At 42.9% G+C, this 23291-nt stretch overlaps 2 protein-coding genes across 5 annotated transcripts in view; one reads left to right on the top strand and one right to left on the bottom strand.

Moving 5' to 3' along the window:
* NUP188 (nucleoporin 188) overlaps positions 1–6863 on the bottom strand; it is a 642545-nt gene extending 635682 nt beyond the window's left edge. For 2 of the 3 annotated variants that reach the window (XM_069237029.1, XM_069237030.1), the window contains exon 1: positions 6713–6863. In XM_069237029.1, coding sequence (XP_069093130.1) covers positions 6713–6738 — 26 coding nt within the window. In that variant the 5' untranslated portion in view covers positions 6739–6863. The remainder of the gene's footprint in view (positions 1–6712) is intronic. The other variant, XM_069237031.1, reaches the window with a different exon arrangement.
* Positions 6864–6911: 48 nt separating this feature from the next.
* DOLK (dolichol kinase) overlaps positions 6912–23291 on the top strand; it is a 29201-nt gene continuing 12821 nt past the window's right edge. Inside the window, exon 1 of one of the 2 annotated variants that reach the window (XM_069237033.1) lies at positions 6912–7019. The gene's annotated coding sequence lies outside the window, so the exon portion shown is untranslated. Of the gene's footprint in view, positions 7020–7265; positions 7371–23291 lie in introns of those variants that run through there. The other variant, XM_069237034.1, reaches the window with a different exon arrangement.

The raw sequence follows: 23291 nt of genomic DNA, 5'->3' as shown, positions 1-23291 counted from the left end.
AAGTGACAGAATGGGAATCTATATACCAAGTAATAAGGGAGGACTGCATGCAGAGAATCTACAGCATCAAGATAAATTTGGAACAAACAAGGTCAAATCATGACAATACTTTACAGTAAATACAGAAGGGGCCAGAGAAAACTAATGAACTTGTGGAAGTAAAAAACAGATGGAGAGAGGCAACAGACGCCCTAAATTTGCAAGGACACAAAGCAAACAGCAAATATAGAAGGAGACAAATCCGGTATACTTTGGTTGCTCCAAAATGAGTAACTGAACTCACAGATAGAGTCTCCGACAGGAGTCAAGAGCACCCTCGGCTCCAAAACAGACATTAATGATACCTTCAAAGAATATTTAACAATCCTTTGTGCTCAGACTGCCCCACCCGGTGCCGCCTACATAAACTACGCTAGCCAGTATTCCAATGGCCATGCTTGGGTGGGAGGGGGGGGGGGGGGGGAAATAACTCCCTGAAGCCCCAACAGCAATGGCATAGGCCTGCATGCAAAGTTTCACAAAAAAATATAAAAGACCCTAGTTTGCAATTTACTGGAAGTTCTCAGGAAACACTAGAAATAAGGACTTTACCACCCATGATGATAGAATAGTCTGTACGATAGTGGACCATCAAATCTTATATAAATCAATATCAATGATTAATACTTATGTAAAAATATTGAATATGAGCCACACAAAGAGATTTAGTAAAGAGAGCCTATACAACCAGACAGGTGTAGACTTATCCAGTGTAGGACTACTATCCTCTGCCTACAATGCCTCAAAACATTTGACTGTGGAGAGGACAACCGGCTAGTTCTGGCATCACTTGATGCAGAAAGGGTCTTTGTTAGCACATAATATTAGCAGGGAGGTACTTATGATTATGGGCTTCAATCCTAAATTCCTAAAATGAAGAGAACTGCCTGTGGAAAGAGTGACGACTGGTTGAATGGTCTCCGAAAGATGGAGGATAATGAGACCCCTGTTCCCCCTACTGCTTGCACTGGTGGTGTGGCCACCATACAGTAGGCTCAGAACTGTCTTGTCAGACTGGGGAATTTCGGTTGGAAATACCGTCCATGTGAGGTCAATGTATATGGATGACAACTTGGTCTATCTGGGAAAACCAGATCATTTGGTACCTCTCTTGCTACACGAGTAGACACATTTTTTTGGGGGGGTGAGGGGGAGGGATGTCGGAGAGCATAGGGCATGCATAATATGTGGGGAAAGTCAAAACTCTTACCACTTGGTATATCTATCCCAATGGAACAATACAAGTACCTGCACATAGATACCTAAAGGAAACTGCAACTATTTCAATATCCGAGTGTTCATGTGACACTTCAAACAGAGGGTCAAATGGACTATAATACAGCAGAGTGTTGGAAGGTGGAGCGGTTGAGCCAGTCCATAACGTATTGAGTTACATTGCTGCACAAAAAAAAAAAACTTTTGTTTGGATAAGCTAAACTTTTGCTCCATGTATAATAAGAATCTAGCCCACATCTAGGATACACATGACCTCCGACTTGCATCTTAGGTCACCAACAGCATCATCAGGGCGCGGCAGGAATGTTTCTCAGTTCAGGTTTACAAACTCACTTGAAATAAATATATTACTAAAGCATGGTGTGATACTGTGCCGAAATTCATAAACAGCACATTTACCTTTTAAATGTCCACAAACCTTTCCACTAACATGCAGTTTTACTGATAAAACTATATAGCGTATAGACAATCTGTGGAAATTGGATTTCAGCAAAAATAGTCATAATTTGCATATCACCAACTGAAGAAAATGGGTCTAAAGGCGGATGCTCGATGTGAACGCTGTTCGGCGTTGGAGGAGGGCTTTTTGCATTTGGCGTGGGGCTGTTGGGCGCTGTGAGAATACTGGTCTGAGGTGCTGTGTGTTCTTGATAAGATGACAGGCCTGGAGCTGCAGCGCACCCCTGAGTTGGTGCTCCTAGGATATGTAAGGGAGGTCCCCTCTACTTCCAGATGGTTGGTGGGATTGTTGCTGCTACTTGCAAAGCGCAGGGCGGTGATGTGCTGGGCCAGACACCCCAATGTGCTGACTGGCTGAAGGATGCTTCATATTGTCAGGAACAGCTGGCGATATATTGGGAATGCCAGAGGGTTCCCGCCCACACAATATATGGTCACCCTTGACGACATATCTTGCAGCCTGCCCCCAGTGAGATGATTAGCTTTCCATGCCTCCCCCCCCAAAGACTATTTTTCTGTGCTTGGCGTTGGGAGGTCCCGCCCCACCCCCCCCCCCCCCACTTTCAAGGCCGTTTTGATGGCAACACTGCTTTTTCTCATTCCCCTCCCTTTCTTTCCTTCTTTTAACTTTTTTTCTGCCTTGTTTTTCTCGTTCACATGCATTAATGGATGATAATGTTGCAGCAAAGGACTGCTTTATCCTGTTTTTTCTCTTATGGACTGATCATGGTTGTTAATTCCGCCAGTAGCCTTTGCAGCTTGCTCTGGACATTTACTGTCTGTCAATGGGATGCTTTGTTTGCTGGTTATTGTCTATGTACAAATGCAATACATTCTTTTTTTTTTTACCTGCACATCACCAAGTAAAGTGCTCTGATTTGTTTTCATCAATCACAAAAAATGTGCTTTCCGAACTACTGAAATATATTTTTAACTGTTCGTACAGTTAATCTACAAGCTATTTAAATATGGTGTTAGAAATGGAGTCTCTAGTTGGCAGTGGCCTGCACCCTGTCCAGGTAGGGACCCTCACTCTAGTCAGGGAGTCACACAGCTAAGATAACCCCTGCTCACCGCTCTTGGTAGCTTGGCAAGAGCAGCCAGGCTTATCTCAGAGTCAATGTGCAAAGTATTTGCACACACAGGAATACAGTGACTATAAAAGGACTCACATCAGTTTAGAAAAAAAAAAGTCAATATTTATGTGAGTAAAACACTACAGAAATCCAACATAGACAAGTAAATATATCACTTTTAAAAAGTTGAAATGAGTCTTAATCCATGGAAATCAATGATTGTATCTTTTTAGCATGAAGTACCTGGAATGCATGAAAAACAAAGACTATATGGGCCACATGGGAGGTGAGGTGCCAAAAAGCAAAGCCATGCATTGGTTCTTTACTGCACAGGGGAGGTTATTCATAGATGCTTTCCTTGGAAGATGGACGATGCACTGGTTTCTTACTGACAAGGGAGGTGATACGTTGAGTCTTTCCTCGCAGGAAAAGCGATGCGTTAATTTCCAGACGCACAGCCTCAGTTACTTACGGAGTGTGGTGCGGAGTTGTTGAGAAATTGATGCCCCGGGGACAATGCATGGAAAATCCAGACGTGCTGTGTTGATGCAGCTGCGGTTAAACAGTTGCTGTGTCAATTATGCAGCTACAAGACAGGCACTGCATCAATTCTCCAACTGCGGGATAGGCGCTGCATCCATTTTTCCACAGCAGCATATCAGTCCGTGGATCTTCTTCAGGTCACCAGCTTACACTTCCAAGGGTCCAGGGACTGGAGTTGGCACCACTTGGCAAGTCTGGACTCTCAGCAGAAGAGCACAGGCACCTGCAGATTAAGTCTTTGATGTCCCCGAGACTTATTAGGAGGCAAGCTCAGTGCAAGCCCTTGGAGAACCTTAGGAAGCAGGATGTCCTCAGTCCAGAAGTGTTCTAATTATGTGGGGTCAGAGGTCCAGTACTTATACCCATTTCTGTCTTTGAAGTAGGCAAACTTCAAAGAGAAATATCTGCAGTGCACAAGACAATGCCTTTCCTGCCCTGGCACCAGACACACCCAAGTGGGTTGAAGACTCTTAAAGGACAAGCACAGCCAGATTCAGGTCAAATGTTAGCGCCTCCTACCACTTTAGCTCAGGAAAACCAATCAGGAAATGCATGGCACACTTCAGCTCCCCTTTGCGTGACTGCCTAGAGTGAATACACAAACAGCCCAACCGTCATCCTGACCCAGACGTGTGCTCAGCGCAGAGGCACAGATTGATTAAGCAAGAAAATGCCCACTTTCTGAAAGTGGCATTTTCAAACTTACAATTCAAAAACCAATTTCATCAAAAGATGGATTTTCAAATTGTGAGTTCAAAGACCCCAAACTATATTTCTCTATCTGCTCCAAATGGGAAATTACATTTGAACGATATTTCAAGGCAATCCCCATGTTACCCTATGTGAGACATAGGCCTTAAAATAGTAAAAAAAACAATTTTAGCAATACTTCACTTTCAGGACATGTAAAACATACCAGTATATGTCCTACCTTTTAAATACACTGTACCCTGGCCATGGAGCTGCCTTGGGCTTATTTTAGAGGGGACTTACATGTAGTAAAAGGGAAAGATCGGGCCTGGCAAGGGAGTGCACTTTCCAGGTCGATATGGAAGTGTAAAACTGTGCACACAGGCACTGCAATGAAAGCTTTTGTGTTTGTTTACCCACAAAATAAATTTCTATAAAAATACAGTGAGCTCCAAGATCAGCTTGCATTAATAACAGTGGTTCCAATATAAAAAGGTGTGCTTGTATTTGCACGACTTAATTTGCAGCTGTTTGAAGTGCTCCACAAATGCTCCTTTATTATATGCAAATTCATGCAGAATGGAAGCAAGATTGGTGTTTTGATTTTTTTTAGCAAACAAAATACCAAACAAATGTTTGCAACTTAAATAAACATACATAGGTTGCAGACATATTTGCTAAACTACATATAACAAATATAAACCTGTATGCTTCCTCATGCAAAAAGCTGCAGGGAAAGTGCAAATGAATCCTTCAAGGATCACATTGCCAAAAAACAACGAAGGTGGCCTGGTACCAGCTCTCTCTTCTGAGGAAAGAGAAACTGTTTCTTTCAGAAAGCAACTTCAGAACTGCTATTGAAGTGTCTGTACTCCCACCTCTGGCCCTCCTTAGGGGCATCCAACAAGCTATAGCACGCCTCATCCAGGGCCAGAAGAAATACGATTACATCACCCTCAGAGTGATGAAACTCCATGGGCTTTCTTTGCCAGCCCGCACTATCTTCAAAACTAGAAAAGTCATTTACAAAGCCGTCACAATCAGCACCTCTGCTTGTCTTGCAAACAAGCTCACTCACCATCTCTGGTGGATCTCAGCAGACCCACAGCCAAGACACCATCAGACTGCAGAGTAAGAGATGTTAAAAAAAAAAAAAAAAAAAAAAAAACCACAAGCATGTATGCAACAAGGAACTGGAACAATATTCCTATATCCATCAGGACTGCCACAGCGCTAATCCAATTTAGGAAAGAGTAGAAGACTCACTTCTTTAAAGAACTCTATATCACAGTGCATTAACTGTCCACAACTTAGCTTCTTCTATTATTCACTGGCTTTGCACTTGCGTTTGCACAGCTCTGCTGCCATTTGGCTAGGTTCAAGCTATTGAAATAGCATGTACATACGTTTTTAAATGTGAAACAATTGTAGTTCCCCCAACATGGAAAAACTATCTTAACACCTTGGAAAAAGTATTACCCCTACACTTGTCAGGAGTAAATTTCTTAACTTTTCCAAGTAGGAATGGGCTGGAGTTAAGTTGGTAAATACCCTTAAACGTGTAATTACGTTGGTGTCCCCAATCTCACAGGGCATTCCTGCTCTGGAACTACAACTTCTCACCTACTTGCAGCCTATGAGAGTAATTTCCTCACACAAAAGAAAGTAAATCCATTTAGAACTGAAAACGCAAGGTTTGGGAGTACTAGCCAAACTTGCATGTGTAGACAGTTCATAATAATGCAACTCTGAGTGTAAACTGTTGCAAAATGTGACCGCCCGCTCACAGATAACTCCTCAGCGTGTACCCACAGCGACGGGAACAAGTGAACTGCGGGAGAGAGGCATGAAGTGAGCGGCCGTCACACAAGGCGGTCAGGCGGAGACCATCAGCCCGGGGGAGAGCTCCTCGGTCCTCAGTAGACAACCTAAGCCACGTGTAAAGGCTCCGAGGACAATCTGAATGCATTTATGGTAACGTTTTGTGAAATCAAGCTGGAGGTTCACCCTCGGCCCTGGAGCTGTGCGAGAGCTCCGAGGGAACCACGGGACGCCACCGCCTCGCAGGGCAACGCCCACAGGCTCTGCGGGACTACATGTCCCAGCATGCACCTCTCCGAGGCCCGGCGGGACTGCAGGTCTCAGCATGCACCTCTCCCAGGCCCTGCGGGACTGCAGGTCCCAGCATGCACCTCTCCCAGGCCCGGCGGGACTGCAGGTCCCAGCATGCACCTCTCCCAGGCCCGGCGGGACTGCAGGTCCCAGCATGCACCTCTCCCAGGCCCGGCGGGACTACAGGTCCCAGCATGCACCTCTCCCAGGCCAAGCGGGACTGCAGGTCCCAGCATGCACCTCTCCCAGGACCGGCGGGACTACAGGTCCCAGCATGCACCCCTCACACGCGGCGGGTCACGCACTTGCGGCCGGGACCGCTCCCCCCGGGTCCCGCTCAGAGAGGGGGAGAGGGCGCGGGGATCCCCCGCTTGGGGGGGGGGGGGGTTGTTTGAAAATAAACCGCCGCAACTGCCCACTCCCTGCCTCCCTATGGGGGGGCTCACATGCGACTGACGGTTCACCGCCTCTACCCACCTCACCGGCACCTCCCTCCCCCCGCGCACACCACGGCAGCCCCCACCGGCAGCCGCCCCCCTCACCGCCAACCCTCCTACCTCACGGACACCCCGGCGGCCGCCATCTTCCCGGATCAAGGCCTGCGCGCGCCTCAACCGACCAATCAGCGCTTGGGAGCGAGCCGGGACCCTCCGCGTGGCCACGCGACGAGGAAGCGATGAAAGCCGGTGTCATGTGACCACGCTACGGCCAATCAAAACTCGTATAAGTCACGTGACATTAAAAAAGACTTGTCAGGCGGGCGAGAGATGAATGACATCCCGCGTAACAACGGCACGCGCTCCTGACGCCGCCGCGTCTCCCGTCACGTGACTCCAGCCTTCCAAGATGGCGGCGCCCGTGCAGGTGAGTCTACCGGCACCTGGGGCGGGGGCGGCGTGCGGCCCGGAGACCCCGCCTCCCCTGTCAGTCCCAGGGCCTCGCCAGGTGCGAGGCAGTACAGTGCTGGCCGGGTGAGCCCAGCGTGACCCTTTAGGCACCAGCTTTTCTCACGTGACGGAGGAGCCCGCTTCGAGGCGCCTCCCAGGGAGGCCTCGGGCTCCTCCTCTGGAGTTAGAGTCCCCCCCAGCCGGAGGGTGGGGCACAGTGTGACCAGAACCGAGCTACAGGGAGGACTGGACACCACCCCTCTCCCCGCACACTGAAATAAATACACGTCTAAGAACTGATGTATTACTCCTGGCCATGAAGTCATCAGTGAGTAAACAAAACAACCCTCATACTGCCCCGGCTTGGGAACATTTCCAAATAGTCGACAGTCATGCTGAGAAGAGACTAGGGGCCTCATTAGGGGTTTGGCGGTCTCGCCATGGCAGTGGTTATCTGTGCTGGCGATGTATCAAATTCCAATCTCCATTATAAAATGATCAGTCTTTTACACCATGTTTGATATCAAAAATTGCTTTCTGATTAATTTTTTGTTTTGAGACCCTGTGTACAATATATTTGTATTCTTGACGCAAGCATTTGTTTCCTTTTACAGCTAAACTTTTGACCCAGCCAGGACATATTTTTGATCTTGGTTCTTTCTTTCTCAGTAATTTAAAAAGAGAAACACCTCTACTGTTATGTGGAGCAGTCAATTATGACCATAGTTTAGCTCTCAAAAAATCTACTGGTGCACCTTTGGCCAATGCAGATTGAATCCCTTCTTTCATGAATCTCTTCATCCTCTTAACTAAGCCATTTGAGGTGGGATAATATAATGCTACTCTCAAATGCTTAATGTGAAAAGAATTGATGACATCCTTCATCTGAGAATATGTAAAATGAGATCTGTTATCTGTGACTATTTCCTTAGGAGCACCCTCAATCTCCAAGATTGTCCTGGGAAACGGTGTCGCAGAAGTTCTATTAGATACTGGTGTGAATTCAAAATATACCCATTTTGACAGGTAATCCATGAGAACTAACTAGTACCCTTTGTCAGATTCCAATAAGTCTAACTGACCAGCAAAATCTAAAGCCACTTTACACCATACATTTTCCGGAAGAGGAACCATGTGTAGCGGTGTTTGGGAACTTTCCCAGTGCTTATTTGATAGGAGACGTGTTGCATTTGTTTATCCACATACTTACTTGTTCATCAACAGCAGGCCACCAGAAATTTTGTTTAAGGTTCCTGCATGTTACACCTGTACCAGGGTGTCCTTCGTGTGCTGTTTTTATGAGAGATTCACGTACCATGGGATGCACAGATAATTTCTCGTCAAAATCCCCTTTTCAATTAAAAGTTCACTCTAGTTGTGAAAAAGGTTTTAAAGTGGATACCAAAGATCTTTGGTATCCATAGCATAACAGTTTGTAAAACTGTATCATTCTTTAGTGTTTCCAACCATCCTCTCAGTGATGCCATACCAGTCAAATCCAAAACATTTTCAACCATCACCGCCACACACTCCACAACATCCTCTTGTTCTTTATCTGTAAGTGAGTTAGCTAATGGCATTCTTGAAAGGCAGTCTGAATGAAGTAATGGTTTATGATCAGAGTATATTTCAAAGTGTGTACCCCACAGGAAAGTTTTGAATTTGTTTACAGCCCATGAACAAGCTAGTGCTTCTTTTTCCAATGGTGCTTTAGTGTGTTTCCGCTTTCTCAAGACTTCTAGAAGAGAACACAAATTTTTATTATGTGTGATTTATAATTTGTGACAGAACTGCTCCCAACCCTGCTTGACTTGCATCAACTGTTAAAATACACCTTTGTCCTGTCACAAAAGGAGCAAGTGCAGGTGCTGAGATATAACTAGTTGTTTGATCTTTTCAAGTGCATCATTTACAGATTCATGCCAAATTTCTCAGCCTTCGTTAACTAATTCCGTAAGGGTTGACCTATTATAGCATATCCTTGAATAAATCTTGAAGAATAATCACTCAAGCCTAAAAATGACCTTAATGTGTCCTTGTCCTTAGGAGGTGTTACGTCTCTGATAGCTTAAATCAGTGACAATGTTGGTTTAATACCTTGTGCAATGATACAATGGCCTAAGTAGTCAAGTTCTTTTACTAGAAACTGACACTTGTTTTCTGTGAGTGTCACACTGTGGTCTTTGAAAATGTCTAGAACTTTACTTAAAATTTTATTGTTTAACAATTGTCTCAGCATAAATCGGTACATCATCCTGATATGCTTGTACTCCACTGTCACCTGCCAAAATGCTGTCCGTAAACTTTTGAAAAACACTTGCTGCAGATGCCAGTCCAAAGGAAAGCTGCAAAACCTTATAGCCACCTAATGACGTAATATACATGGTTAGTTCTTGTGACTTTCTGGCAAGCAATATCCTATGATATGCTGAGCTTAGATATAATGAGGAAACCTTTACCAATGTTAGCTAACAAGTCATGGATCTTAAGCAATGAATGACAAGTCTATTAAGAAGTTTTTGTTGAGTGTGCGTAAGTCTGCACAAAGACAAATTTCACCTGTCTTTTTACGAACTTACTACCGCACTGACCCTTTCTGAAGAATCTGTATAACCTATTACACCTTTATCAACTAGTTTGTCAAGAAGTGTTTTTAAGTCTTGCTTTACACTCAAAGGTACAGGCCTAAGTTTGTGTACGCTGAGATGGCATTTTTCTTTATTCTAATTCAATGTTCAAATTTCTTAACACATACTTTCTTATCTCTATATACTTCTGGATATTTTTTGATTACTTCAGTCACACTCTCATCCATCTCCACATCAATTGTGGCAACAAAACTGGGATTTAATCTTACTTGGTTATCTGCACCTGGTACTAACATCAAACCCAGTTTAGCTCAATCATGGCAATCCACAATATTTTAACCCTTGATGGCAACATAGATCATTGTGTTACTTTTCCTACCCAGGCACCCAGAAGTCTCATGGAAATAGCCCAGCATGTATGTGTCCTAATCACCATAGGCTTTGGTAGTACATCTGGCAGATTGAGTGTCTTCTCACATGCCCAAACTTGTTTAAATAAGACATCTGATATTATGGTTATTGGTGCTCCTGAATCGTCCATCATTCCCAAATGCTTCTCTCCAATCATAACATCACATAATGGTCCCTTAATTTCCTTTTTATCAGCATTCTCTGCATCAAGTGTAATAACTATTGTTGATAAATCTAGGTTACAAGTCAATCTTGAACATCAATATCTACATTGCTTATTTGGACTTGACCCTTTGTGCTTCTGCACTCACTCTGAAAGTGACCAAGTTCATGACATTTGTCACATCTTTTTTCTAGTGCCAGACAAGATGGGTTATTGCTAACATCTGTTTTTGACCCCCATTTAATACAGATTGTAATGCTTTTATGAAATTTGTTAAATTGCTTGTTCTTGATAGACACTGCATTTACCATATCCACATTTTTAAAAATTGACTGAGAAACAGAATCATTTGCTGTACATTTGCTTGATGTAATGACTCGCTCAATACTTTTGGCAATATCTGTAACTTCTGAGAGCGTGGAATCGCAACAACTGAAAAGTTGTTCTTGCATGTTTTTGGAATGACAGCTATAAACATATTGATCCCTTAGCAGAACCAGAGTTACAGGTCAAAGCTAAATTCCGAAGTGCAGATATGAAATCATTTACAGTTTCCTTGGCATTTTGTTTTCTTTTAAAGAAGTTGAGTCTCTCTAATAGAATACTTGGCTGTTCCATAAATTTATTAGACAGTCTTGCAACAACCTCGGTGTATTCATCCCACTGTTCAACATCTTCATGCAGAGTGACTTGTGGTAAGTTATCAAAAACCTGCTGTCCTCTTGACCAAGGTGTCTGAATAAAAGTGCAGCCTTTCTGTGTGGAGAACATTTTTTTTTTACATCTACAGCCACAAAGTAATTTTGAAATATTCTAAACCAAATTTTCCAAGGTGTTGATTGTTTTCCTGATAATGGCAGAAATGGCTTAATTTGCAATACATTTTGGTTCTGGTTCATCTTGAAGTGAGTTTGTAAAAATGTTTATTAAAATAAATATTTTGAAATATTCAAGCTATATGCAGTGTTTATTAAATAATATTTTAGTCATATATTTTAAAAAATATGCCAGTATATCTAGTATGTAAATATTCTTTCATAAAAATCTCTAGTTTAGTGCTTAATTTGAGCCGGTGGTTGCCGGTGGAGGGCACCAGAACATATTTTTAAGGGCAGGCACTTATTTGGCTGCATCAGGCAAATACTGCGAGCAAAAGACACATATGGGAAAGACGCACCAAAGAAAGTCAAAAAGCTCGCAAAGGGAGAAAGCTGCAAGAGTGAGCTGAAGTGGCAGGGAGTGGCTTTAAATGGATTAAAGGGGCCCAAGATGGCTTTAGGACTACGCTGCCTCAAACTTAAACTGATAATTAAACTTCGCACTTGTATAGCGCACTACTCACCCGTTAGGGTCTCAAGGCGCTGTACGCATACCGCTGTGGAACCCCTCCTGGCTTTTCCCTGTGAGTCACCCACTTCTGGGCAACCCCCAGGGTATATCCAGGCATCCAAGCACTGTCAGGTAGTACTCTGTGCTTGCATATTTAAATGCATCAGCTATGTATTTCAGTGGAGAGTTTTGGGCACCGGCACATTTTTATTTACAAATTAACCTGCTCTAGGTAATTCGTTTCCGCCTCCTCACATGGATATGTTGCAGTTTTTCATGCACGTGCAATTATGCCAAAATTGGTATGCCCTGTGCAATCACTCACTATGATAACGCTCACCTTATATTAATCTTGATGAGGCCAATCACGGGTCAGCATCAGAGAATGTTTGCGCCACAAATCATGAATGTCAGCAGCACCAGAGTCTCGAAATTCCCTACTGAAGTAGCTTGTTCTCAGGATCTCTGATTTGAGCACAAATGGAGTCTGCAGTGTCGGGACAAAACCAGCAGATGTCCTCATAGGACTGCCTTGTGGAGAGCAACACAAAGGTGAACTTGAGGTAGATGTGTACGTTTTCTTCGAAAATGCAGTGGCGGGTTCCTGCTGCTTAAGACACTTGTCGCCAAATGTTAAGATGAAAGGGATGAGCCAAACATGAAAGTATAAGCATGAGTTTATTTCAAATAACAGAGGAGCCCACTTCCAAGACGTCCTCATATGAAGGCTTCCAACTGCAACTCCTAGTTTGCAGTAACTCTTTGTTACATGGGTATATTTCTCAACATTGGAAACATGCGGTAGTTAAGCCTTTACTAAAAAAAAAAAACTAATCTTGATACAACTTTACTTTCCAACTATAGACCAATTGCTCTTCTTCCCATTGCGTCAAAAATAATTGAGAAACCTATTAACTTTCAGGTGTCAGGTTTTGTTGAGCGACATAATCTTCTTCATAATACTCAAATGGGATTTAGATTGCTTCACAGCACTGAAACAGCCTTGTTGGCTGTCACCGAAGACACTAAACAACATGTGGATGCTGGTGGATACGCAGCAATTATTCTACTTGATCTGAGTGCCGCTTTTGACACTGTAGACCATAAGGTTCTTCTTCGTAGAGCCTCTCAAATGGGAATTGAGGACACCTGCCTTAATTGGCTTTCTTCATGTTTGAGTCAAAGAACTGTTCAAGTTCTTGATCAAACATATTATTCGGACATTTTTCCCCTGACCTGCGGGGTTCCACCAGGTTCGTCCTTAAGCCCTACGCTTTTGAATATTTATGTGGCCCCCCTGGCAAAGGTCGTGGAACCCTATGGGTTGTCCCTTGTGTCCTATGCCGATGACACCCAATTGTGTTTTTTTTCTTTTTTCTACTGGTACCAGCTCAGAATATTCCACACTCTTTTTGTCTTTCCGATGTTGCTAGATGGATGGCGAACAGGAAACTCAAGTTAAATGATGAGAAAACGAAGGTTATGTTGGTAGGGAATTTTTTTTGTCTGAAGTCCTCTGCCTCCGTTTCAGCTGGGCTAAATGATCTTCCCTTGCGTAAAGAAAATATAAAAAGTTTAGGTTTTTGGCTGGATTCCCGTCTCACAATAGAATGACACTCAAGAAATTGGCTGCTACCTGTTTTTATTTATTAAAAGGCTCATCAGCCAGGCTCTGATACTGTCTTGCCTGGACTATGGGAACGTTTTACTTTTTAGTTGTCCTTTTTATGTCTTGAAGAGAATGCAGGTGGCGCAAAATACTGCAGCCCGCCTTTTAATGGGTACCCCGAGACACCACTCTGCCAAAGCTGCTCTGGGTCCCTTCACTGTCTCCCCATTGAACAGCGCATTAATTTCAAGGCTGCCTGCTACGTTCACCAGGCACCCCTTAATAGGGGGCCAGTCTTTCTTAGGCGTATTATAACCCCCTACAGCCCCCAAAGATCACTTAGATCCTCTTCCGCTTCCTTGATTAATACATTTCGGGTTAATAAAGCAAGATGGGGAGGCAGGTCTTCTGCCTTCAAAGCAGGCCACCAATGGAATTCTTTACCACTAGAGCTTTGACTAGAGAACTCAGAACTTCACTTTCGTAAAAAGCTTAAGACTTTTCTCTTTTCCTTGTAGTTTGTCAGCTTTGTCTGTTTAATGATCCTGCATCACCGCTGGGAGGCCTTTGGGTAGCCATGCGCTCTATAAATCTATAATAATAAATCCTTCATGAGCCAGGCCAGAATATGGAACACAATTTGAACTTAAACACAAAGCAATATGACAAGTACTATGTTGAGCTAAAGGAAGGACTAAAACTTCAAAGACTATCATTACACATACTTATGCCGATCTCTCCCAGAGTTGTCTCTCGCCCAGGCGTTTGAGCGCCAAAGCTCTAAAGTTACCCAAGTCTGTGCGTGATCTGCCCATCCATGCCTGGCCTTAGTTACCCAGGTCTGTTCGTGACCCGCCCATCCACGTCTTGCTTTAGTTACCCAGGACTGTGCGTGACGGGCCCCGTCCACGCCTGACTTTAGTTGCCCAAGTCTGTCCATGATCAGCCCATCTACGTCTTACTCTAGTTACCCAGGTGTCCTGCCATTTGATAAAGTTTTGTTTTGACCAATGACTTTGTGTTTCACCACTGCGCATATTAGTTGCTCAATGTTCACCAGTAGCACATGGTATGTTTTGTTCAGTTTAGCCGCCTATGGGCTTTGACATTGCATTAGTCATTACATTCTGTATTGTGCCTATTGGCTTTGACATGGCATTAGCCATTGCTTTCTGTATTCAGTTTAGCCGCCTATGGGCTTTGACATTGCATTAGTCATTACATTCTGTATTGTGCCTATTGGCTTTGACATGGCATTAGCCATTACTTTCTGTATTCAGTTTAGCCGCCTATGGGCTTTGACATTGCATTAGTCTGTATTCTGCCTATTGGCTTTGACATGGCATTAGCCATTACATTCTGTATTCTGCCTATTGGCTTTGACATGCTGTATCCAGTCTAGCCGCCTATTGGCTTTGACATTGCATGCCTATTGACTTTGACATGATGTATTCAATTTAGCTGCCTATTGACTTTGACATGCTATTAGATATTCTGCCTATTGGCTTTGACATGATATCATATATTACATTTTGTATTCAGCTCCGCTGCCTATTGGCTTTGACATGATATCATATATTACACTTTGTATTCAGCTTAACTGCCTATTGGCTTTGACATGATATTCAGCTCCGCTGCCTATTGGCTTTGACATGATATTATACATTACACTTTGTATTCAGCTCCGCTGCCTATTGGCTTTGACATGATATTATACATTGCATTTTATATTCAGCTCAGCTGCCTATGGGCTTTGACATGATATAAGACATTGTATTTTGTATTCAGCTTAGATGCCTATTGGCTTTGACATGACACTAGACATTGCATTTGATATTTAGGTTAGCTGCCTATTGCCTTTAACATGACATTGCATTTGATATTTAGGTTAGCTGCCCATTGCCTTTAACGTGGAGTTAGACATTGCAGTTGAGAATAGTTCTGTATTTTTCCAAGCTGTGTTTTTGCACCAGAGAACCAAGATGTTTTGCTCTCACAGTAGACTAGACCTGATAAGAGAGAGTACATGGGCGTTGTTTCTCTTCCCTTGAGCTTGGGAACAGGAGTAGTCTTGGAGACCTGGCCAGTCTCCAAAGGGCTTGCTCAGTTTCCCAGGTCTGAGAGGAGGGGGCACACCTTTGTAACGAATGTAACAGGCTGCAGAGAGTCAGATTCGAATCTGCCGGACCTCGTGCTGGAGCTTGGCGCCAGTTGCCAGCATCCCGTGTGGGTAGATGACACTCTTTCTCGCGGCTGACAGGGGTCTCAGCTTGCAGACCTTAGAAAGATGTAGCTGTAAATAGTTCCTACACGGTGAAGTATTTGTTTTGCTTTGCATTCAATATCTTATAAATATAACCTGCTGTGTATATTGCAAACTGATATATTTTGTTTGATTAACGCGGACTTGAAAGCTACTAATTCGTCATTCATTCATAAACATTGTGGTTGGGGAAGAATAAAATAACAATAAAAGTCTTCTTTGACCTCAGAAGTGCATTTCTGTTGTGTTATGTTAGTGCTTAGAAACTAAATAAGAGGAAAGCACTACAATTGGTACCAGAGGTCGTGGGGTGTCGGTCATTAAGAGGTGATTAAAAGGGGTTTGACGAGTTAGTAGATTTCTAAGTGCACACTTTAAAAGTGTAATTGTTTTTTTGTTGTTTGGAGAATTACAGAAATTGTTTTCTGTTTGGAGAATCACAGTAGCACGGCAGACCATGTCTGAGAATACATGTGTTGATGAACTGCCTGATGGTGCTAAGAAAAACTGTGAATTGTTTTCTGTTTGGGGAATTACAGAAGAAAATGCATGTGTAGCTAAAAGGCCTGATGTTGTTTTGAGAAATAATTCCTGTTGTATATATGTAGAAAACGTGTGTTTTGGAAGTAATGATGACAGAAAGGTCTGGATACCTTTATCTGCTTACAGAGAAATGCAGGAGAAATGTAGGAAGTTGGAACATGAAAATAGGAATTTACGTGAGCAAATTAGCCAGGATACGATAATTCAAAATAATGCTGAAAGTTATAAAAATGAAGAATCTTTCTTGTCCCATTCCAATAATGAGGGGGTTAAGACAGCTCCGAGCTGCACTGAGTTTCCGTGTGAGCCAGGGTTTTTGGCAGCCAAAGTGCATTCCTTAATTGATAACACGGACGACGAGTTACCGTTGCAAAATGCACAAGAGCAAGACACCCCGAGTTTCATTAGCTTGTTTGATTTTTGGAAAAAGAATAGCCCTCATTTGAGAGAAATCCTAACACTTTTGTACATGGTCACTGTGAAAAATAATATGCAGCTGCGCGCTTGTGATTTGGCAAATGAAATAATGCAGATTTTAGGTTTCTGCGCAGTGCAAGAAGGAAATACTGATGTACATGTAAATCAAGAACAAGGAAAGAAAATAGTGCCCCTAGCTAGAATCATACAATGGATCTGGTACTTGCAAGACAGGGCTAGAGTACCACAGATAAAAGAATTATCAATGAAATTGTGTGCACCATTTGAATTCGTGTCTACTGAAGATAAAAAGCATGTTTGTTTTACTAATGATTCATTGACTGAAATGTTGCTTTCTGGCACCGTAGAAGGAACAGCGTTGTATAATGTGTGTCAGATTTTAAAGCAAGAGCTACGTGAGATGTGTCATTTTTATGCTGATTTTTGGTTCTTTGATAATGTTTTAGCACCTAACTGGTTCAATTACCTTGCAGATGTTAATGAGAAAAATGCAGAGAGAGAAGTGTTCACCCAGAATTCTGCCTTAGTGGGGATAGCTATGTGGGTGCCCCAGAAATGTGAAAAGGCCACTTACAGGTGGGCAGAGATGAGAGAGATGCCCATTCCCCTAGATTTGATAAAAACTGTGCAGCATGCACAAAAGCAATCTGTCATGCAAGCAGTCACAGAGCAGTTGGGGAGAGGAAAGTTACCAGAACAGAAATGGCAAATTGATCAGGTTTTAGGGAGAGTGATTGCTGCAAATTACCAAGGAAAAATCGAAATTATGCTGATACCTAGAAAAGAATCTGATTCATTCATACAAATTGGAGACAGAATGGCCCAACTTGGCAAAAATGCAGTGAATGGAGGTTTGGTAAAGAAGGAGTCTGCCCCAGCCCTTCTGACAGTGCAAGAAAAGGGAAGCTGTGGTGCAGCAGATAAAAACCTCAGTACTGATGTGTGGGCTGAAGCCCCAAGTGACCCTCCAGAACCTGCAGAAAATATAACAAAGGGCCCCAAAAACGTCCTGCTGATTATAAAACAGGGAAAGAAAGAGGAAGGGTGCAGTTTAAATGAAAAATGTTATTTGCAAGAAAAGTCATACTTGTTTCTTTTGCAGATCCTACCACGTTTCGCCACTGTCCCTGAGTGTGCTGTGTGGTCCCCCTTCCGGTGTGTGCGTGTGGGGTCGGGGAAGGGACCGAATCCCCAACCTGAACCTGGCTGAGTAAAGTGCCAGCACCATGGATCCATTTTGCGCAAACTGCGCCTTCAGTTCAAGTTCAACTTGTTTGCTGTGTTTTTTTTTTTTTCCCCTCTCGTATGGAACTCTGACTTTTGCTTATCTTCCAGCAAACCTTTCAAGTGGACCGTGCATCTTTACATGAGTAGAACTCATGCCACATCAAATTGCTAACACTGTTGAATTAGAGACTCATTCAGAAGGAAAAAAAAAAAAAAAAAAAAAAATTGCCCATCTTTTCTATGTAGATGTATCTGATGTGAAAGGTTATGAGATCAATGTGTTAATTCACTTCTATTGCTTTACAGGGATTGCTTTGATCATTGAAATTTGATTTGATCATAATGTTTTTTTTTGTGCTGATGTTTTTTTTTTTTTTTTAAATATGAGATATGTGAAACAAAAATTCATTGGTCAAAGGGCGGAATGTCCTGCCATTTGATAAAGTTTTGTTTTGACCAATGACTTTGTGTTTCACCACTGCGCATATTAGTTGCTCAATGTTCACCAGTAGCACATGGTATGTTTTGTTCAGTTTAGCCGCCTATGGGCTTTGACATTGCATTAGTCATTACATTCTGTATTGTGCCTATTGGCTTTGACATGGCATTAGCCATTGCTTTCTGTATTCAGTTTAGCCGCCTATGGGCTTTGACATTGCATTAGTCATTACATTCTGTATTGTGCCTATTGGCTTTGACATGGCATTAGCCATTACTTTCTGTATTCAGTTTAGCCGCCTATGGGCTTTGACATTGCATTAGTCTGTATTCTGCCTATTGGCTTTGACATGGCATTAGCCATTACATTCTGTATTCTGCCTATTGGCTTTGACATGCTGTATCCAGTCTAGCCGCCTATTGGCTTTGACATTGCATGCCTATTGACTTTGACATGATGTATTCAATTTAGCTGCCTATTGACTTTGACATGCTATTAGATATTCTGCCTATTGGCTTTGACATGATATCATATATTACATTTTGTATTCAGCTCCGCTGCCTATTGGCTTTGACATGATATCATATATTACACTTTGTATTCAGCTTAACTGCCTATTGGCTTTGACATGATATTCAGCTCCGCTGCCTATTGGCTTTGACATGATATTATACATTACACTTTGTATTCAGCTCCGCTGCCTATTGGCTTTGACATGATATTATACATTGCATTTTATATTCAGCTCAGCTGCCTATGGGCTTTGACATGATATAAGACATTGTATTTTGTATTCAGCTTAGATGCCTATTGGCTTTGACATGACACTAGACATTGCATTTGATATTTAGGTTAGCTGCCTATTGCCTTTAACATGACATTGCATTTGATATTTAGGTTAGCTGCCCATTGCCTTTAACGTGGAGTTAGACATTGCAGTTGAGAATAGTTCTGTATTTTTCCAAGCTGTGTTTTTGCACCAGAGAACCAAGATGTTTTGCTCTCACAGTAGACTAGACCTGATAAGAGAGAGTACATGGGCGTTGTTTCTCTTCCCTTGAGCTTGGGAACAGGAGTAGTCTTGGAGACCTGGCCAGTCTCCAAAGGGCTTGCTCAGTTTCCCAGGTCTGAGAGGAGGGGGCACACCTTTGTAACGAATGTAACAGGCTGCAGAGAGTCAGATTCGAATCTGCCGGACCTCGTGCTGGAGCTTGGCGCCAGTTGCCAGCATCCCGTGTGGGTAGATGACACTCTTTCTCGCGGCTGACAGGGGTCTCAGCTTGCAGACCTTAGAAAGATGTAGCTGTAAATAGTTCCTACACGGTGAAGTATTTGTTTTGCTTTGCATTCAATATCTTATAAATATAACCTGCTGTGTATATTGCAAACTGATATATTTTGTTTGATTAACGCGGACTTGAAAGCTACTAATTCGTCATTCATTCATAAACATTGTGGTTGGGGAAGAATAAAATAACAATAAAAGTCTTCTTTGACCTCAGAAGTGCATTTCTGTTGTGTTATGTTAGTGCTTAGAAACTAAATAAGAGGAAAGCACTACACCAGGTCAGTGCGTGACCAGCCCATCCATGCCTGGCTTTAGTTACCCAGGTCCGTCTGTGACTGGCCCGTTCACACATGGCTTTAGTTACCCAGGTCTGTGTGTGACCGGCTCGTTCACACCTGGCTTTTGATACCCAGCTCAGTGTGTGACCAGCCCATCCACACCTGGCTTTAGTTACTCAGATCTGTGCGTGACCGGCATGTCCACTCCTAGCTTTAGTTACTTTTGTCTGTGTGTAACCAGCCTTTACACACCTGGCTTTATTTTCCCAGGTCTATTCATGACCGTCCTGTCCACGCCTGGCTTTAGTTACCCAGGTCTGTGCATGACTTCCCCATCCATGTGTTGCTTTAGTTACCCAGGTCTTGGGGTGCCCAGCCTGTCCATGCCTGGCATTAGTTACCCAGGTCTGTGCACGACCGGCCCATCCAAGACTGGCTTTAATTATCCGGGTCTGTGCATGACTGGCTAATCCAAGCCTGGCTTAAGTTGCCCAGGTCTGTGTGTGACCGGCCCGTCCACACCTGGCTTTAGTTACCCAGAGCTGTGTGTTACTCGGCCCAGCCATACCTAGCTTTAGTACCCCCGTCAATGCGTGACCAGCTCGTCCACACAAGTGGCTTTAGTTAACCTGTCTGTGTATGACCTGGTTGACAATGCCTAGTTTTATTTACCTAGGTCTGTACGTGACTGGGCCCATCCTTGCCTCCCTTTAGTTACCCAGGTCTGTGCATACCTGGCTAATCCACCCCTGGCTCTAGATTCCAAATTCTGTGCATGACCGCCCCTCCACGCCCGGCTTTAGTTACCCAGGTCTTTTTGTGACTATCCCATCCATGCCTAGCTTTAGATTCCAAGGTGTGTGCGTGACTGGCCCATCCACACCTGGATTTAGTTCCCCAGGTGTGTGCGTGACTGGCCCATCCACACCTGGCATTAGTTGCCCAGGTCTGTGCGTCACCGGCCCATTCACGTCTGGTTTAAGTTACCCAGGTCTGTGTGTGACCGGTCCGTCCACACCTTGCATTAGTTAAACAGGTCTGTGCGTGATTAGCCTGTCCACACCTGCCTTTAGTTACCCAGGGCTATGCATGAGTGGCCCATTGTTAGAGGCGTTAGATCATTGTGATATTTTTTAGATTCCTAAGTGTTTAATATGGAATTTTGAGAGAGAGTTGAGGAGCGTTTGAATTGAGTCAGTGTTTACCCATCTGCTCCCTTACATGATTTGGAATAAACCTTTATTATTCCAGCTACATGTTGTTGAGTCATCAACACTACAAAGTTGGTGAGGAGTAGGCAGTGGTTGACATTTCTGGATAAGTACGCCATTGGAAGGGTGGAAGCCAAGCAACCATTGGCCATGTGATCGCTTCACAGTGTGCCTAAACGATATTGTGGGGATCGGATATCTCATTCATCATATTTTTTATTATTATTATGGAGTGACCTATCAGCTGGTTTAATTCACAGATCCATGTCCTGAAAGTGTCAACGTTCCTATTTCTGCTGTTAAAGACTGGTGCTGGTGTTGCTCGCAAACATCCGGAGCGTCTCTTGCCGCATTCACTGCACTGCATCGAAAGCGACCACAACGTATGTTTCGGAACATGACGAGTTTACCCTGCGGACCCCGACGTAGCCGCCATATATTCCATAGGGATTGTGTTTAAGGAAAAACGCGCATAACATGAAGAGGTTACACTTCTGACCCTGGAAGGAATCTTCAATTGAGTATTTAGTATAAATATTGAGTGTATAGCCTGTTGTGCATCCCTGGGGAAATTCACTTCACAGTGAATCTGTATCCCCACAACAGAGGAAGACATCATATCCATAATTTCACAAGCAGATATTTGAATTCACCCTGTGAGGAGATCATTTTACCTTTTAGTGGTGTGGTGAAGTTTGGACGGTTGACTAATCCAGTGTTCACTGGTGAAGTAAGGACATTGAACTATTCCGCATTACATTAAATATGAATCAGCAAACATTCTCTTTGTCTTCTCCACAAGCTTTTTGACATTGTCGATCGGAACCTAAGTTACTTTGGAGTGAATGGAAGGAGTATTTTTTTTCAATTGTATTGAGACACTGAATGCCGATGTACAAAATGTCAACTGAACACAAAAACAGACTTTATTGCATTCCTTGGGTCTTCAAGGGTTGAAAACCTGCAGTCAGATGCATAAAATTGTTGAGGGGAGTGCTCATATGCAGTGAATGCTGAATATATTTAGTGTAGTCATTGAGTACTTAGAAAATATATTTTGCTCCTAAGGCTTGCATAGGTATCACACTGAAATGAAAATCTGCTGATGAGTACGTCAGTGAGTTGAATAAAGTTTCTATTGTTATTGCATTTGGTGTGTTGAAGGAAGACTGAATTTGTGATCAAATAGTTATACATGCATGTGTGTAATCCCACCATTCAAGAACATTTGTGGGTGAACGGAGATGCATGCTTAAATTATGTACTGGCTATTTTTCACAAAGCGGAAACATCTAGCAAGCGTGCAAGTGCCTTGAAGGTAATATTAAGTACAAGAAGGAGGGTGGTAGTTCAAAATTGTTGAAGCCGTTGAAGGAACCTCCTACAGATGTGGCAGTTCTATACTGTTTGGCATTTGCCCATTTATGTCCGGCCAGGAAGGTTGTCTAGTAGCAGTGGAATTGTGGGTCATTATGCTAAGGTATGTAGAAGGAAATCCAAGAAGATCAAGTGTGTAAGCAGTGGTGAGGCTGAAGCAGAGGATTCTGCAAGGAGTGAGGAGAAAGCTGCTGAGTACATTTCAAAACTAAAAGAAAAATACATTAAAAATGTTAAGGATGGGTGTTTCTCAGTTGATAATAAACCAGAGTGTTGGATGAAGACTGGAGGTGTGACACTTTTGCAGCTTCAGGGTCTCCCTATACTAATATTAATAAGGATATTTGGAGCAGCAACTTTGTGAGTAAGGTAGGAATAACATTTTCTACAGATATACAATCTGAGGGGTACAGCTGAAAGGAGATTGATATGACTGGATTTAATTGGTTCAAAAGTAAATTTAAGAACCAGCATGCCTATGGCAAATTGTATGTTGCTAAGAATGGTCTATCTGTTTTAGGTTGGCTTGATCAGAAAAGTTTACACATTATTTTAGATCTGAAGAGCAAGTAGTTGTGGTAGATGAAGGTGTAAAAGTGGGTGAAATGATGCTAAACAAATTGTGCTGTACCTACAATACACAAGATCAGGAACTTTCCATTTTGTTGAGAGAGAAAGTAATGAATGAATTGGAGAAATTGGTTGCAGCTGATATAAATGACCTGATTGAAGCTTCAGCTTGGATCTCAGCTTTGGTATTGGCACGCTGTCGTAACGGCAGGTTAAGGTTGTATGTTGATTTATGCCATTTGAATAGTAAAATTATAGTGGATCACTTTCCATTGCCTAGAATAAACGAAATGTTGTCTTTCCCAGGAGGTAGCAAAGTGGTTATTTACTTTTGATTTATCTGCAGCGTTGTTTTGCTTCATTAATGACCGAGATGAAACACTCATGCACAGACAAAAATCTCTGGAATCCATTTCTTTGTCTAAAGAAGACATTTATTAAATCACTCTGCAAGGTTTGTAGAGGAGATTAGCATGCTGAAAGCACACATCTAAAAATGGTCACAGCAATGAAAT

Source organism: Pleurodeles waltl, chromosome 6 (assembly GCF_031143425.1).
Source record: "Pleurodeles waltl isolate 20211129_DDA chromosome 6, aPleWal1.hap1.20221129, whole genome shotgun sequence".
Taxonomy (NCBI): domain Eukaryota; kingdom Metazoa; phylum Chordata; class Amphibia; order Caudata; family Salamandridae; genus Pleurodeles; species Pleurodeles waltl.
This window is presented reverse-complemented; position numbering and strand designations above follow the sequence as displayed.